This window comes from Nilaparvata lugens, chromosome 14 (assembly GCF_014356525.2).
Source record: "Nilaparvata lugens isolate BPH chromosome 14, ASM1435652v1, whole genome shotgun sequence".
NCBI lineage: Eukaryota > Metazoa > Arthropoda > Insecta > Hemiptera > Delphacidae > Nilaparvata > Nilaparvata lugens.
In genome coordinates, this window is record NC_052517.1 from 18,205,178 (window position 1) to 18,220,858 (window position 15,681).

Below are 15,681 nucleotides of genomic sequence, written 5' to 3' on the forward strand. Positions count from 1 at the left end.
CTGGTGACAGGACAATACGCTGGAGACACACGAGGTTTGCTATCTCTTCATAGTGAATGATTTATATAGAATCAACAGTTGCCACAAGTTTTGCAATTGGATCATCACATTTTCTCGAATTTCAAGCTTATTTTAATTTTAGGTAAAATGTTACTGAACATTAATTGTGAGATTCTCATGCTTAATCTTTTCCACTAAAATCTTTCGTTTAAATGTATCTAAAGCCGATAATTGGTAATCTAAAATCAAAATTTGCATAGATGAGGCAGAGCTCCTGAATTTTTTTACAGATATGGGACTTGTGACAGTTTATAGAGCTTATCAATGGCTATTTTAGGTATAAATTTGATCAAAATCGTTGGAGCCGTTTTCGAGAAATTCGCGAAAAACCCTGTTTTTGACAACATTTTCGCCATTTTAGCCGCCATCTTGAATTGCATTTGATCGAAAATGTTCGTGTCGGATCCTTATAGTGTAAGACCTCAAGTTCCAAATTTCAAGTGATTCCGTTATATTGGGAGATGAGATATCGTGTACACAGACGCACATACACTCATACACACACACACACACACACACACACACACACACATACAGACCAATACCCAAAAACAATTTTTGGACTCAGGGACCTTGAAACGTATAGAAATTTGTAAATTGGGTTACTTTAATTTTTCCGGAAAGCAATACTTTCCCTACCTATGGTAATAGGGCAAGGAAAGTAATAATCTACTTTGATGATAGGATTAATCAGACTATAGAATTATTCATAATCAATCAGCTGACAAGTGGATTAGACAGAAGTTCTGGAGAAGCCGTGTCTATTTCTATAAGGTCTATAGTTTCAATCAAAGACCTAAAGCTGGGTTTTGGTTTGTGCGTAAATACCGTCGTCGACCACGACTGGGTGAGGATCTCAGATTGGGTGGATTTCAATTTGTCTAAATAACCTGAAAGATTATGTTCAATTATGTTTTAATGTGGGAGGATAAGTTTATACTTTTGTTTGGCAATATTTTGATACTATTATAAATGTTTTGATTCTTGAATAATAAACACAAATAATGAAAAGCTATTCAATCAGCTGTTTTAGCACACTTGAAATTCGGACAATAGGAATGTCAACAATGCTTGTCGCCGTCGACTGCGGAAGTTTACGCACAAACGAAAATGCACCTTTAAAAAGTTATGCATCTTTGAGGTCTTTGGTTTCAATATTTTGTTTTGCAGTCATGGTATTATTCTCACATTCGAAAAAAAAACTAATTTGATAGTTGATTAAGAATAATGAAATAAAACTAAATAATGCTGAAGAAATTATAATATTACTTTCCTTACCTTACCTACCATAGGTAAGGAAAGTATTGCTTTCCGAAAAAAATTAAGGTACCCCAATTTCTAAATTTCTATACGTTTCAAGGTCCCCTGAGTCCAAAAAAGTGGTTTTTGGGTATTGGTCTGTATGTATGTATGTATGTGTGTGTGTGTGTGTGTGTGTGTGTGTGTGTGTGTGTGTGTGTGTGTGTATATGAGTGTATGTGCGTCTGAGTACACGATATCTCATCTCCCAATTAACGGAATGACTTGAAATTTGGAACTTAAGGTCCTTACGATATAAGTATCCGACACGAACAATTTCGATCTGATGCAATTCAAAATGGCGGCTAAAATGGCGAAAATGTTGTTAAAAACAGGGTTTTTTGCAATTTTCTCGAAAACGGCTCCAACGATTTTGATCAAATTCATACCTAAAATAGTCATCGATAAGCTCTATCAACTGCCACAAGTCCCATATCTGTAAAAATTTCAGGAGCTTCGCCCCATCAATGCAGATAGATTCCCAATTATCAGGCTTCAGATACAATTGGAACGAAAAAAATCAAATGGAGTAGATTAAGCATGAAAATCTCTACAATTAATGTTCAGTAACATTTTCACCTAAAATTGAAAATAAGCTTCAAATTCGAGAAAATGAGATTATTCAATTGCAAATTATTGTTGATTCTATTAAATCATTCACTATGAAGAGATAGCAGACCTCATGTGTGTCTCCAGCGTTATTGCCCTGTCACCAGCTGGCTCAAATCTTTGAATAGTAGACTTGAGATGCGCGGGAACACTAGCGTCAGGTGATCAATTTTCATAACGGCATGGAAAGTTGTGTGAGTGCGCCACACCAGATTTTTTTTATTGTAAAAAAATAATTTTCATCAGATGAAAAGATTATCACGGAGCTGGATAAATTATATCATAATATGATATACTAGCCGTCAGGCTCGCTGGCTCGCTCCGCCACCTGGACCCCCGACTGGATCGTCCAAGAATGAAATCAGCAGGCTCGCTTCGCTCGCCTGCATTTTTCATTTGAGCATTTTTATCATGTGTTAGGACGATCAAGTCGGGGGTCCAGACTAAACGTCTGGCTAAACGGATATGGCGAGCGAAGCGAGCCTGACGGCTAGTAATATAATATTCCCAGGAATAGCTCTGATTGAAGTAGCAGTGCCCAATCAATTTTTCCGCGATAAATGCATTTCAATCTTCAACTTGGTGCCAACCTAACAAAGTCAACTCAACTTAATGCCAACCTGACAAAATTATTAATTTAGTTACCAGTTAACAACTGTTTCGAAGAGGTACTCTCTCTAGATTATAGTTCTATATTAACATATGGTATGGCCTTTTTCAATTATAATTAAGCGAATAAGAAGAATATACATGCTAAAAGACGAACTTTAAACCCTTTTTTTTAATTTATTATTTATTAAAACACACAAAACAAAATTACAAAGAATTACGAAACAAATAAAACACAATAAAATGTTACAAATATAAAAAACCATGGGCTTTGTGGTTGGGTGTGTTGGAGAAGAGAAAAAAGAGAGGAAGATACCTAGCCAACTATGGTTTCCCATGTAATAGGCAGGCAAAGAAGAGAAGTAATGAGGAAAAAGGGAAGGGAGAAATGGGGGGAAGGAAGAAAACAGAGGAATAGGTACTCAAAATAAAGGTAAGCGAGTCCACTGAAAAATGAAAAAACTAATGAAAAAACAATGCTGGAGCAGAAATCTCGAGTCATATATCTAAATGGAAGAAGAAATTACTGTATGTCCAGTTTAATTTTTCCGCTGATCTTATTGTCCATGAGAAAGTGATTTGGAATGAGGTTATTATTTTAGTACCTATGTAAATTAATTGCCTCCTTATACATTCAATATTAGTGTTATAGGTTACATATTTGTTAGCAGTGGCCCTTAGATTATAATAATTAAGAGTAGAGTTTATTGTGAGAGGAAAATCGGATCTATATTTTATTAAGTACTCAATTACGGTTTTTATGTATAATTGACGTATAGTCATGACCTCAAAATCACTAAAAACCATATCCGTTGGATTGAATTGAATTGAATTTATTTCAGCAAAATTTACATAATTTACAATAATATTTCAACAGATCAAATACACAACTTGAGATATGTAATAAAAATAATACTATTAATACCTTATTCTATTCCCTATCATATTTATGATAATAATATTCCTAGTTTAATCCAGTTCAACAATGTTTTAGCATATTTTATTGTGGTATAACTTATCTTATTGCACCTATCCCAAGTGGATTCACTCTATTTAATGAAATATAAGAGCCCACATAGACATTTTTGGCCGTTCGTGGGTCAATGAGTCCAGTACTGTGTGATTAAAGTATACATTTTTTTCCTGATTGAACTTAAGAGAAATAAGTTTTTTCAATTTCATAATCGCACACACACACACACACACCACAGACACACCACAGACACGTTGGTCATCACAAGGTGAACCGCTAGGCAAAAAGATATATTGATTGGGACAAAGAGAATATCCAAACATTAGAAGTAACCAATATCCTATGATAAAAGATTGAAGTAGCCGTTCACATTGATCTTCATTCAGCGTTTTTATCCAATTGTAATTATTGATTTATATTTTGAGAAACTACAGCGCCCGGCTGACTTATTTCTTGAGGAATGTTATTCATATAGTGTGGCATAGGTATGATATTCCTATCACAGGCTGAACGGGTGTTTCGTTGAAGACCCGAGTGATGAAGCGGGAATGTCTTGTCATGTAATGATGATTGGACTCTGAATTGAAATTAATATATTTATTCTTGAACATGTACATCAGTACTGATTTAATGAATAGCTGCCTGATTCTGAAAACGTTGTAGACCTGAAACAATCGTACGGATGGAAATCTTCTGCATAGACCAAGGCCAACTTTTATTATAGTTTTCTGAGTCACTGATATTTGATCTAACAACGCTTTGGGTGCACTTCCCCAAAGGATAATACCGTAGGAAATAATGGACTGAATGTACGCATAATACACTGTTCTCAAATGATTTATACTGAGGATTCCCCTAAGCTGGTTGAACACATAAATCATTTTTCTCAGCCTACTATTAAGGTATCTAACTTGAGAGCTCCATGTCAATCGACTATCTATATGAATGCCCAAATATTTATATTCATAGACAGTCTCTATTAAATCACAGCCACACGCATTACCCCAATCAGCCCCGCACGTGTGAACCCTCAATTCCAAGTTGGTAGGGGGAGCACGACTGTCACGCAGGAAAATAGGCAAACACTTAAATATTGCCAAAAGATTTGTTAGTGCGCCTCTAAAGGGCCAACTGAACATACCTACCAAATTGAACGTTTTAGTTCTGCGAGTGAGTGAGTGAGTCAGTCAGTCAGTCAGTGAGTGAGTGCCATTTCGCTTATATATATATATATATATATAGATGGAATGACATAAATTATGGAATACAAATTCAAACGTGAACTGAGTTTGTTAACATTTCAAACAGGTGACATCAGATACTTGTGGATGAGAAAACTGCGTGAGGTCTACTGTTCACAGAACTACTAGTAAGTTGTTTGGAATATAAATGTTAATTTTAACTTACCTCTGTTCTTCTTGTCTTCATTTTCTGTGATTTGCGGTTCGTCATCGGACAAAACGGTGACGTCACTTTCGTAATCATCCTTCAAGTTTTCCAGCACTTCAATAAAATCCAACTCAGCCAGGTACTCATCTCCATAGGTTTTACCTCCCTGGAAAAAGAACAAAGATTTTATCAAAATTTGAAAAATGTTATAATGGGCCCGTTCTGTGTACATGGAATGTGGTAAATTGTCCGATTCACAATTTTTTTTTCTATAGCTTTACAGCCCATTGTGGGTTTTGGCCTCCTCCACAACATTCCTCCAAACGCTTCTATCCATGATTCACAATTTACCAGGTAAAAAGTTCCGCGTTCCATGGGAAGAGTTTTGACAGATTCTGTACCAGAGACCAGTTCCAGTTCCAAGTTCCTGCTCCACAGTCGAAGCCTGGTAAATTGTCCGGCCTGGTACAGTTCCAACTATCTGAGCTCTCATTGGTCGATAATTATAGTCTGCTTGCTTCTCTGCGCATGCGCTGATAGTTCGTATGTTTACAATAGCATAGCCATAGAATACGTAACCAACAATATGAAGTTTGATAACCATTCATTATAGTTATTTGTGCAACTAGTACGCAAAGTGACAGTTTGCTGCACCGAAAGAAACGTTTACGCACGAGCCGTAGGCGAGGGCGGAATGGTTTGTTGAGTGCAGCAGAGGAACTTTGCGCACGTATTTCACATTAAATTTTTCCTACAGCTACCATTGAATATGAGAAGTGGTTGATTATGGGTAAAAGATGGCTGAAATCCATTAAATGTTTGTCTGCATAATTTTGTTATTAATAACAACTTTAATTTATTTAAACTTGATAATCCCATTGAAAATTAATAATCGATAATTATTCAAATTAAACATTAAATAATCCAATTAATTTGAATAATTTTGAGTGAATCTCAATTTATAAATAATTTTTCAACCAATTAATTTATAAATGAAAAAAATATTATTTTAAATAATGAATAATAATAATATTCAAGAAGTATGATTTAATGAATTTTTATTTATTTGAAAATCAGAAAAAATATTGGTAGAACAGATTCGCATTCAAAATAGACGCCAATAATGTCAACAGCTGATTGGGATGGCTGCAAGATAATACGCAAAGTATTAAGAGTACGCAAAGTAATACTTTGCGCACTAGAGCAGAGAAGTGATTCTTTGCGTTCTGTAATCAGTTCAGGAATGGTCACTTTTCAAGGTAAGTGTAGGAAAAATGAATTTTTCTCTATAGAAAATTGAGAGTAATGGAATGAAAGAAATGCACACTTTTCTAGACGGTAAGTTTGTAAAACAGCCTTTCTTCATTTACGCAGCTTGTAAACGACACATTTTGGTGTAAATAAACTTTATAAGTGCGCGCCAAAAGCTTGAACCAACGATTTTGGAATGGCGTTCCATGGAAACATTTTACACTGGTCAAGTGATGGAACAATTTACGATTGGAACTGGAACAATTTACTGTACACAGAACGTACACAATGAGGAGGAGGATGTGAAGGAGAAGAAGAAGGAGGAGGAGGAGGAGGAGGAAGAGGACGAGGAAGACAGGGTGTCCACTGAATCAGGCTCAGAAAATTCCCTTACAATTCCCGTATATTTCCCGTGTATTTCACGTTTTTCCTCACTGTTTAAAACACATGATTAATATGTAAAAATATAGGTTAGGGGGGGGGGGGTTTATGGGATTACTCAGAAGGAGGGTCAATTTGAAAAATATAATATTCTTAAATAACAATTTCAAAACTGCAAAATTATATTTTGACGTGACAACGTCTTATAAATTGGTTTGCCGGGTGAAACTTCAAGAAACTGCGTTACGTTCCCACGTTATGCGCTCACAATGAGAGCGAGTGAGAGCGTTCGTTTCGGTTCACGGTCGTCTGGTAAGAGCACGAATAGGAGCAGTGGCGAGCAACGCAGCAGCATTCACCTGGAGAGAGAGTGAAACGGAGCAATCTCCTGCGACCGCGCCACTACTTAGTGAATAGGTTATGTGAATAAGTATAAGTGAATAGGCATAAGTGTAAGTATAATAGGTATAAGTGAATAGGTTATGTTGTAGTAATCACAAGTTGTGGTAGTTTCAATCACAAAAGTAGTATAAATCGTTTCTCAGCCAATAATAATTTGTTTAACTTGAAAAAATGAGCGCGACTGCTATGTAAAAAATGAATCGAGCACAGTTAGCCCGCCTAAGAGCGAGAGAGACAGAGTGATTTTGTTGAGGATGTGTGAAGGTAAAAATAAAATTTTGTTAATATGAAATTCAGTGCGAGATTCTTTGTATAAATTAATGTTTTAAATATAAGATAAATGTTTTAAATTGTTACTATTATTTCATCCTTCTTCCTACTATAGGAATGAATATTCACATTAAAATTATTTTACCACTCAAAGTCGTTGTCACGTAAAACTTTCGCCCGTATACCAACTTTACAGGCAACCATGCAATTTTTTTCATCAAAATGTAGCACCATTATACGATTATAACTATTTCGAATTATATAAAAAAGGCAATGTAGAAGAAAAAACGAAACTCCCTAACCTACCCTTTAGGCCTTTACCCATTAAAACATAGTCCAGTCACTACCGATATAGTGTGAGTCACTTCTCACTGGAAGAAACTCGTAACTGTGCACTTGACTATGTAGTTGTATCCGACAACTCCAGTGCGGATGGTAGCAGTGCTAATATCCTAGGAAGGTATTCATTTTGGTGTTTCCTTTTACCTTACCCGTCCAGCAACTACAAATGCATTTAATGCCAATCTAATAAAACTATCTGTATGTAGACACCAGTTCACATACTACTATAATCTACTTTCTAATAAAATTCCTTTCAAATTCATCAGTAATAAAATCACAAAAACTCTTTTAAACGAAATAAATCACTGGACTAAACAGCACATTTACTTCTCATTCCTAAAGTATAAATTCTAATAACCAAATATATATGTATAACAACCACAATTATGTACAATCACAGAAAATTCATCAATTGTACTCTGTCTAAAAACCGAAATTCTTATTATATTTTTTATTCTTAATTTGTCTCCACGAATGTAATAGTTAATTTTCAGCTTTTGAACTCGCAGCAGGCGCTCAGGTTATCCTTGCCGGCTGTGCCAGAGCAAGTAATATTTATTTGTTCTATTGTAAAAAACTTAAATTATTCGAATTGTATTGTATAATTTAAATTATAGTAAGTTTTATAATGTAATTTTGTTTTTGGCAAATAAATTATTATTGTTATATATTATATTGTAGTTCTTATTTTTCAATACATTGTTTGGATACATTAGAGAAGTCTAGAACCAATTTTTCATGCAAAATGTCCAATATCTTCAAATTACCACAATTTAAATGTATAATTCAAAATCCTCTGGGCGTAATTTTGTTCTCTTCAACCTGAGACCAGAGAGCGCACAAAATTACGCCCAATGGGATTTGAATTGTGGCAATCAGAAGATATTGTTAATTGAAAACTAAAATTGATTATTTTGTTGGAATTTTACTCGTTTTTGTAACTCAGAACACATTAGATATAGAGAGCTCCAAGTGATTTCATTTTATTTAGAATTTTATGATCTGAAAAAAGGCGAGAGCAAATATTCAACTGTCCGACGGCTGGATTTGGCAGAAATAAGCTGGAAACTAGAAAATGAACCGGAAATACGAGGTGTTTGGGCCATTCTGCATCAAGCACAAGGAAATTTCCCATGTAAAAATTGGTTCAGGACTTCTTATGTATCCAAACAATATATGGAAAAATCAGAGCTACAATATTATATTGAAATCACACCTGCTTTTTCATGTCTATATTGACTGGACTAATATTAAAGTTCTGCGAGTGAGTGAGTGAGTGAGTGAGTCAGTCAGTCAGTGAGTGAGTGAGTGCTATTTCGCTTTTATATAAAGGTATATAGATTATATAAAAGACTAAGATGAAAAAGACTAAGACCATCACTAATAACTGGAAAATACTGTATTTTTAAAATCTGAAAATTGAAAAGAAACCCAAGCTGCGTTTACACCAAAGTTATTAACAAAATATTGATAGCTTAATCCTTATAGCTTTTATTAGATGAATATAACTATCATACACATGATGAACATTTGTGTTTGTCGAGTTCCGTTCAATCTAAAGGTGCGTACAGATATACGCGCCGTGAACATGAGCAATTCACTTTTAATCAGCTGATGCCAAGCTTTTTATATCTGTATCTTACCGTTTCTGTGAAAATACAGATATAGTCAGCTGATTAAAAGTGAATTGCTCATGTTCGCGGCGCGTATATCTGTACGCACCTAATAGAATCTAAAGACGGTGAAATTAAGATTTTGTTAATAAGTTTGGTTTAGACGTAGCTGTAGACTTACTTCTACAATAACAGCTGTCTACTGAGGATGATGTATTGGTATGTAATAGAAATACAAATATGTATAAGTTTCACTTTGTGTAGTTGAGAAGTTGATATTGTGGTAATTATTCATATGAATGGAAAAAGAATAATAAAATTGTCAAAAAACACTGACTTATTGATAATTAGAAAGACCGGTTTCGGTTATTACACCATTGTCAATCTCTGATAAACTAATCATATTGAATGAAAAAGACTGAGAAATGTCAAAAAACCACTGCTTTATTGATAATTAGAAAGACCGGTTTCGGTTATTACACCATGTCAATCTCTGATAAACTAATCATATTGAATGAAAAGACTAAGAAATTGTCAAAAAAAAAAAACACTGATTTATTGATACTTAGAAAGACCGGTTTCGGTTATTACACCATTGTCAATCTCTGATAAACTAATCAGAGATTGACAATGGTGTAATAACCGAAACCGGTCTTTCTAAGTATCAATAAATCAGTGTTTTTTTGACAATTTCTTAGTCTTTTTCATTCAATATGATTAGTTTATCAGAGATTGACAATGGTGTAATAACCGAAACCGGTCTAATTATCAATAAATCAGTGGTTTTTGATAATTTCTTAGTCTTTTTCATTTAATATGAATAATTACCACAATATCAACTCCTCAACTACACAAAAAGTATATAGATTACCTCATTGGCAGCCTGTTCTGTGAGCAGGTTCCCAGCATAGATACATATGAAACTTCCCTGAGGTATATCGTGTAAGCACCGCATGCCCCATCCCTTCATCAGGGTTTTATACAGCTGAAGCTTCACGCTGATGGGGAACTGCACCACACGATTCATACACGTTTTCGAGCATTTGCATCTGAAAAAAGGAGACAAAATATTGATGTAGGCGAGCCCTACATGGATAGGCCTACTAATCATGTGAACTACAGTATCCTAAGGATGCTTCAAGCAAAACACTACTGTATTATAACAACATAGTGGCCCATATGAATAAAACCAGAGCAAATGCTCATGAGCAAAAGCATTGAGCATTTACCCTCTTCCACACACAGGCTTTGCCTTTGTGGAGAGTTTTCATGAAGTTTTTTAAAATATAATGTTGTATTTTCTGGGGCTACGATATAATAACAATTAGATTTAGTTATAATGATTAATTTTTTAGTTCAACTGTAAGTTTTATTTATGATTGTTTGGTTGCAGAAGATGTAACGTTGTTGTATAATATGCATATTTGTACCCTGAAATCATGATAATAAAAACCAATTTGATTTGATTTGATTTGATTTGCATAAGGTTTTGCTCATGAGCAAAAGGTAGAAGCAAAAGCATTTGCTCATTTTGATATGAATAAGCTTTACCTTATACTCTTACCTTATGCTCCTGAACTCTGGATCGAATGCTCACGTATTTTAAAGATTTTTCATCAGCTTTTGTAGCCTTAATTTGTATTTATAGCTCACGGAAGCGCTAAATATGCAAACAGGGGGCACCGCTTGTGTTTGCGTCGTCTGCTCTGTTTTCTATATTTATGAATACAGTATTAGGTTAGTTGAGTTTAGAATTTTGAAATAATAGCGTGAAAAAATGTCATCTCTATAATAATCTTCAGCATATTCTTATAATATCAATAGCCTTCTTATAATCGTCTACACTCTCATATTCTTGTTTTGGTAGAGAGTTAGTGGGGAGGATATTTTTAATATTCTTTCCGAAGAATGGACATTGATATGTCCAAAGCTCGCCAAATTTATGTAGATGCATAACAATATAATTATCTATAGTTATTATATTACAAATTCTTTTTCATATCATATACAGTTCAATAGTTATTTTCTTAGTCCATATTATGTAAATTCATCTATAATTTGCTGTATTGTAAGCTATTGTATATAAGTGTATAAGCCAGTATATATTGTAATCTACATAATAAAGTACTCAATCAATCAATCAATCAATTCTTAAATGCCTATTTCCTATTTTGTGATGGCTATCTTTATAACAGGTAGCTTTTGTATTTATCTTTTGTAGGAATAATGGTGATATATATCATGGTGAATCTAAAAAGAGTTTTATAGTTCTACACTATTGGTTGTGATAGTATCTGGTATAGTTTCCTCTTCCTCATACGAATTAGTTGAGCCATTCTACTATGAGCAAAAGGTGATAAGCTGCTCTAGACTAGACTCACCTTTTTCGAAGCATTTGCTTCAAAAGTTGAGCAAATGCTCTAGTTTATTCATACAATTTTGAGCAAAAGCTTTTACTTTTGAGCAAATGCTCAAACTATTTTTTGATGAGCATGAGCAAAAGGTTTTGCTCACATTTATTCATAGAAATGAAGCAAATGCTCCATATTTTAGAAGTATGAGCAAATGCTCAACTTTATTCATATGGCCCATTAGCCAACGTAGAACCATGACTGTACGATCAATCATTAATTAAGAATCATCTTCAATGAATTATCACTGTCAAATTGGTTGCAGCAACATATTGTCTCAATAATTCATTCTAATGTTTTGATTTTTCATTTCTTAATTCAGTTTTATGACAGAGACAATGTGAGGGATAGATATAGAATTTCAAATTTAATAACTCTTCCAACATATATGTTGAATCTTTGTGTTCTTTAGATCCTATGGCTCAATCTATAAATTATTTAATTCATAATTATTCGAAAAGTTCCGTGACAAAACCATATATTCAATGATACTATTCCCAATAATAGAATGATTACATTTGATGATTAATGATTACATTTTAAAGAGAAAAGTATATATCTCTACGACAGATTGATTGATTGAGTACTTTATTTATGTAGATTACAATATATTCTGGCTTATACACTTATATACAATAGCTTACAATACAGCAAAATTATAGATGAATTTACATAATATAGACTAAGAAAATAATTATTGAAAGTATATGATATGAAAAAGTAATTTGTAATATAATTACTATAGATAATAATTATATTGTTATGCATCTACATAAATTGGCGGAGCTTTGGACATATCAATGTCCATTCTTCGGAAAGAATGTTAAAAATATACTCCCAACTAACTCTCTACCAAACGTTAATTTAATTAATTAAACTAAGGATTTATTTATTAATGGAAATATTGTAAAAGTTTTAATTAATATAAATATTTAAGAGAAAGAAACCGAAAATTGATAGAGTAGAATAATTATATAGGTAGATAGGATCAAATTATTGATAAATAAAATGAAGTAGGCTGAAAGTAGATCAGGGTAATCAACTTTCAGTAATATACAGCAGTATGCAGTGGATAATTGAAATAACATGATTTATATAAATATATATATATATATATATATATATCTATATATATATATATATATATATAATTCATTCTATAACAGGTTTAAAGGTTTGTATTTGTGGGATGGGTGGGGGATGGTTGTCATGTGATCGTTCTATTGCCGGACAGTTTCAGTCATTTGTTCCAAAAGATGTTTTTTGTTTTTTAAAGTCAGGATGAAGCTCGCTCGGCTCCCCCGAGAGAGAGAGAGAGAGAGAGAGAGAGAGAGAGAGAGAGAGAGAGAGAGAGAGCGCAGAACAAATAATGGACTGGCAGTGATGACGTCACTACGTGAGCAGTGTACTTGTGTAAGGGAGCCATGTATCACTCCCATTTGACCGTTGGGCGCAACTTGTGTATGTCCGACTTAACTATAGTTCAAAAAAATGTGTTTAAAAATATAACTCACTGTGAATTACACTCATATATGCCGCTGACCACTCTCTCCGGTAATCGCCGATACTGGTATCCTATTGAATTCTCGTCGAAATCCGAACCAGGCACCCCCTTTGCTCCATTAATAGTCAACTGCCAACACGCGCATTTACTGCGGTCCTGAAATATCAAACAAACATTTGTTTGGATGAGACGCCTCTACCAATTATGTAAGACGGGCAACGGTGAGAGAAGCCTCCACCAAATATGTAAGCAGGGAAAAGAACTATTTTTATTCATCATTTTTTTTTTATTTATTTACCAATTCACTAGAAATTTACAAAATAACACTTATCAACTAATATACATTGGTGTGGCTGGAAAAAGAAGCCTTGAGCTCCCGCCACGAGTTCGAAAATATTCTTTAAATTATTGGTACATTTGCCGTGATAATATTCTAAAATACAAACCAAAAGATAGTAAACCAAAAACCAAAAATATGTATAAATAAACCCACAAAATCAATTCTTGAATCAAAAATCAACAAGCCCAATAATAGAAATAGGTAATATAGAAATTATAATAATAATAAAAAAAACATTTCTTTTAGGTAATCAAAAAAACCAAGTTTAAACTGAGCGTGTTAAAAACAAGTCATAATTATAATAATTTAGTTTTCGATTTTAAAAAAGTAATTCTCTTTTACCGAGGATCTTATTTTATTTAATTTATTACTTGTAATTTTATCCCTAATGAAATCGTCTGGTATTCTATTTATTAGCTTATCGCTCTGGAACTTGAACTGATGATTGCTGGTTGTCAATGCAGTGAAATTTATACTTTAAGCACTTACACTTGCTGGTCTTAAATTGTAAGTGACATTGCGTTGAGTAAATAGATGTCTATTTTTATTTATGAATATAATTAAGTTTGTTATGTACGTTTGGCGAAGCGTTGGTAAGTTTATCTCATCAAATATTAGTCTGCTAGGATAGCGTCTTGGTCTTCCTAGCGCAGCCTGATGATATGCTTTTGAATAGTAAAGTTTATTGAAATGGGTGTCAAAGGCTGCTCCCAATACTTCTATATTGTAGTGGAAGATTGAGTGAGCATATGCATTGTAAATTGTTCTGAGAATGTTCAAGTCTTTCAATTGATTAATTTTGTAAAATATTGTAATCAAGTATTTAATTTATAACAAAGATTTTGGATGTGAATGTCCCATTTAATATGCTGATCAATCGTATTCCTAAATATTTCATTGACTTAACTCTTTCTATAGTTGAACAAGTACAGTCGGAGTATTATTGTATAAAATACTATAATCATAATATACTATGATAACAAAAAGAGAACAGAAATACTAGAACTTTATTTAATTGGTATCTTTCGGTTTTACATGGTTGAAAATGATAAATATTAATTTTTCTCTATTCCAAAAAGGTAATATACAAATATATATACAAACACAATATTAAATTGAATTTAATGGGAAAACAACTCGCTGCTGCTTAAGATGATTCAATCTTTGTGGTTATGAAAATTAAGAACAATGATCTTATCCAGTAGTCACCTACCTTTTGAATATGGCTTCCCCCTTTGGCATTCACTGGTTTAATCGCGACTTTACGGTTAGTATAAAAAAAAAACAACAATAATTAACTGAACCAATGAATAGGTTCAGAACCCGTCTCCCTTAATAATACAATTATTTTTAAACTGCCCGATCTGTGACAGAATAACTGTATTATAAAAATAAACGAAGTCTAGCCTTTTTCACTGGATCAGCCGGACTTTACTCTCAGTCCTAACGAACGAGCTCTGCCCCAAAAGCTAAATTTTGGGTATTAATATAAACTCAGTCAATGCAAACATGAAAGCCATTTCAAGTACATATTTTTATCTGTCGCACAGGCGGCACGTTTGTTATTAGAAACAAAGAGAAGCTACGTTAATATTGACAACTAATGAAATAAACAATCTTTCTGTCGATGACAAAGATTGTTCAAAGACAAAAATACTGTTCATTGAACTTTTAATTAAAAAACTCTAAAATCCTGATCAATATGAGATGAATATATGATTCATATAATATATGACCCCATATGACCAGGTGACACATTGCATTCAAGAATACATAAATTATCAGACATTTATAGTGATACAGAGTGGTACAGAGGAAACGCTATTTTTCGAACCGCTAGTAGGCTACTCGGTGACGGGAGAGGGTATTGCCCTGGAACGAATGTTAACAGATGGCTCATACTATGCCATTTCAGTCGCTAAAGGAGCGTACAGACTTTCGCTCTGCTCCGCAACCGAACGTCACTCAAGCAGAGCGATTGATGATCGACCGGGGAGCAAGAGTGGTTCGACTGGGGAACGCGAGAAGATCTAACATCTCCCGTAACGTTCATGATCGGTGCGACTGCAGATCGGGGGCGGAGCTATTGCAGAGCGATGGCGGAACGTGGGCGGAGCTTGCGCGGAGCGGGTTCGAAGCGCATATATCTGTACGCAGCTTATGGAGCGTTGGAACGTTGGAACGTACAACATCGTGTGTTCGCTGTTGAGCAGTTTCTTCTTTTAAAA

At 34.0% G+C, this 15,681-nt stretch overlaps 1 protein-coding gene across 1 annotated transcript in view; it reads right to left on the reverse strand.

Annotated features, from left to right (window-relative positions):
* Nucleotides 1-4,916: 4,916 nt before the first annotated feature.
* The window catches only part of LOC120354284 (histone-lysine N-methyltransferase SETDB1-like), a 39,501-nt gene continuing 28,736 nt past the window's right edge, over nt 4,917-15,681 (reverse strand). Inside the window, exons 9-11 of the mRNA XM_039441189.1 lie at nt 13,124-13,269; nt 10,070-10,247; nt 4,917-5,105 (exon numbers count right to left, since the gene is read on the reverse strand). Coding sequence (XP_039297123.1) covers nt 4,917-5,105; nt 10,070-10,247; nt 13,124-13,269 — 513 coding nt within the window. The remainder of the gene's footprint in view (nt 5,106-10,069; nt 10,248-13,123; nt 13,270-15,681) is intronic.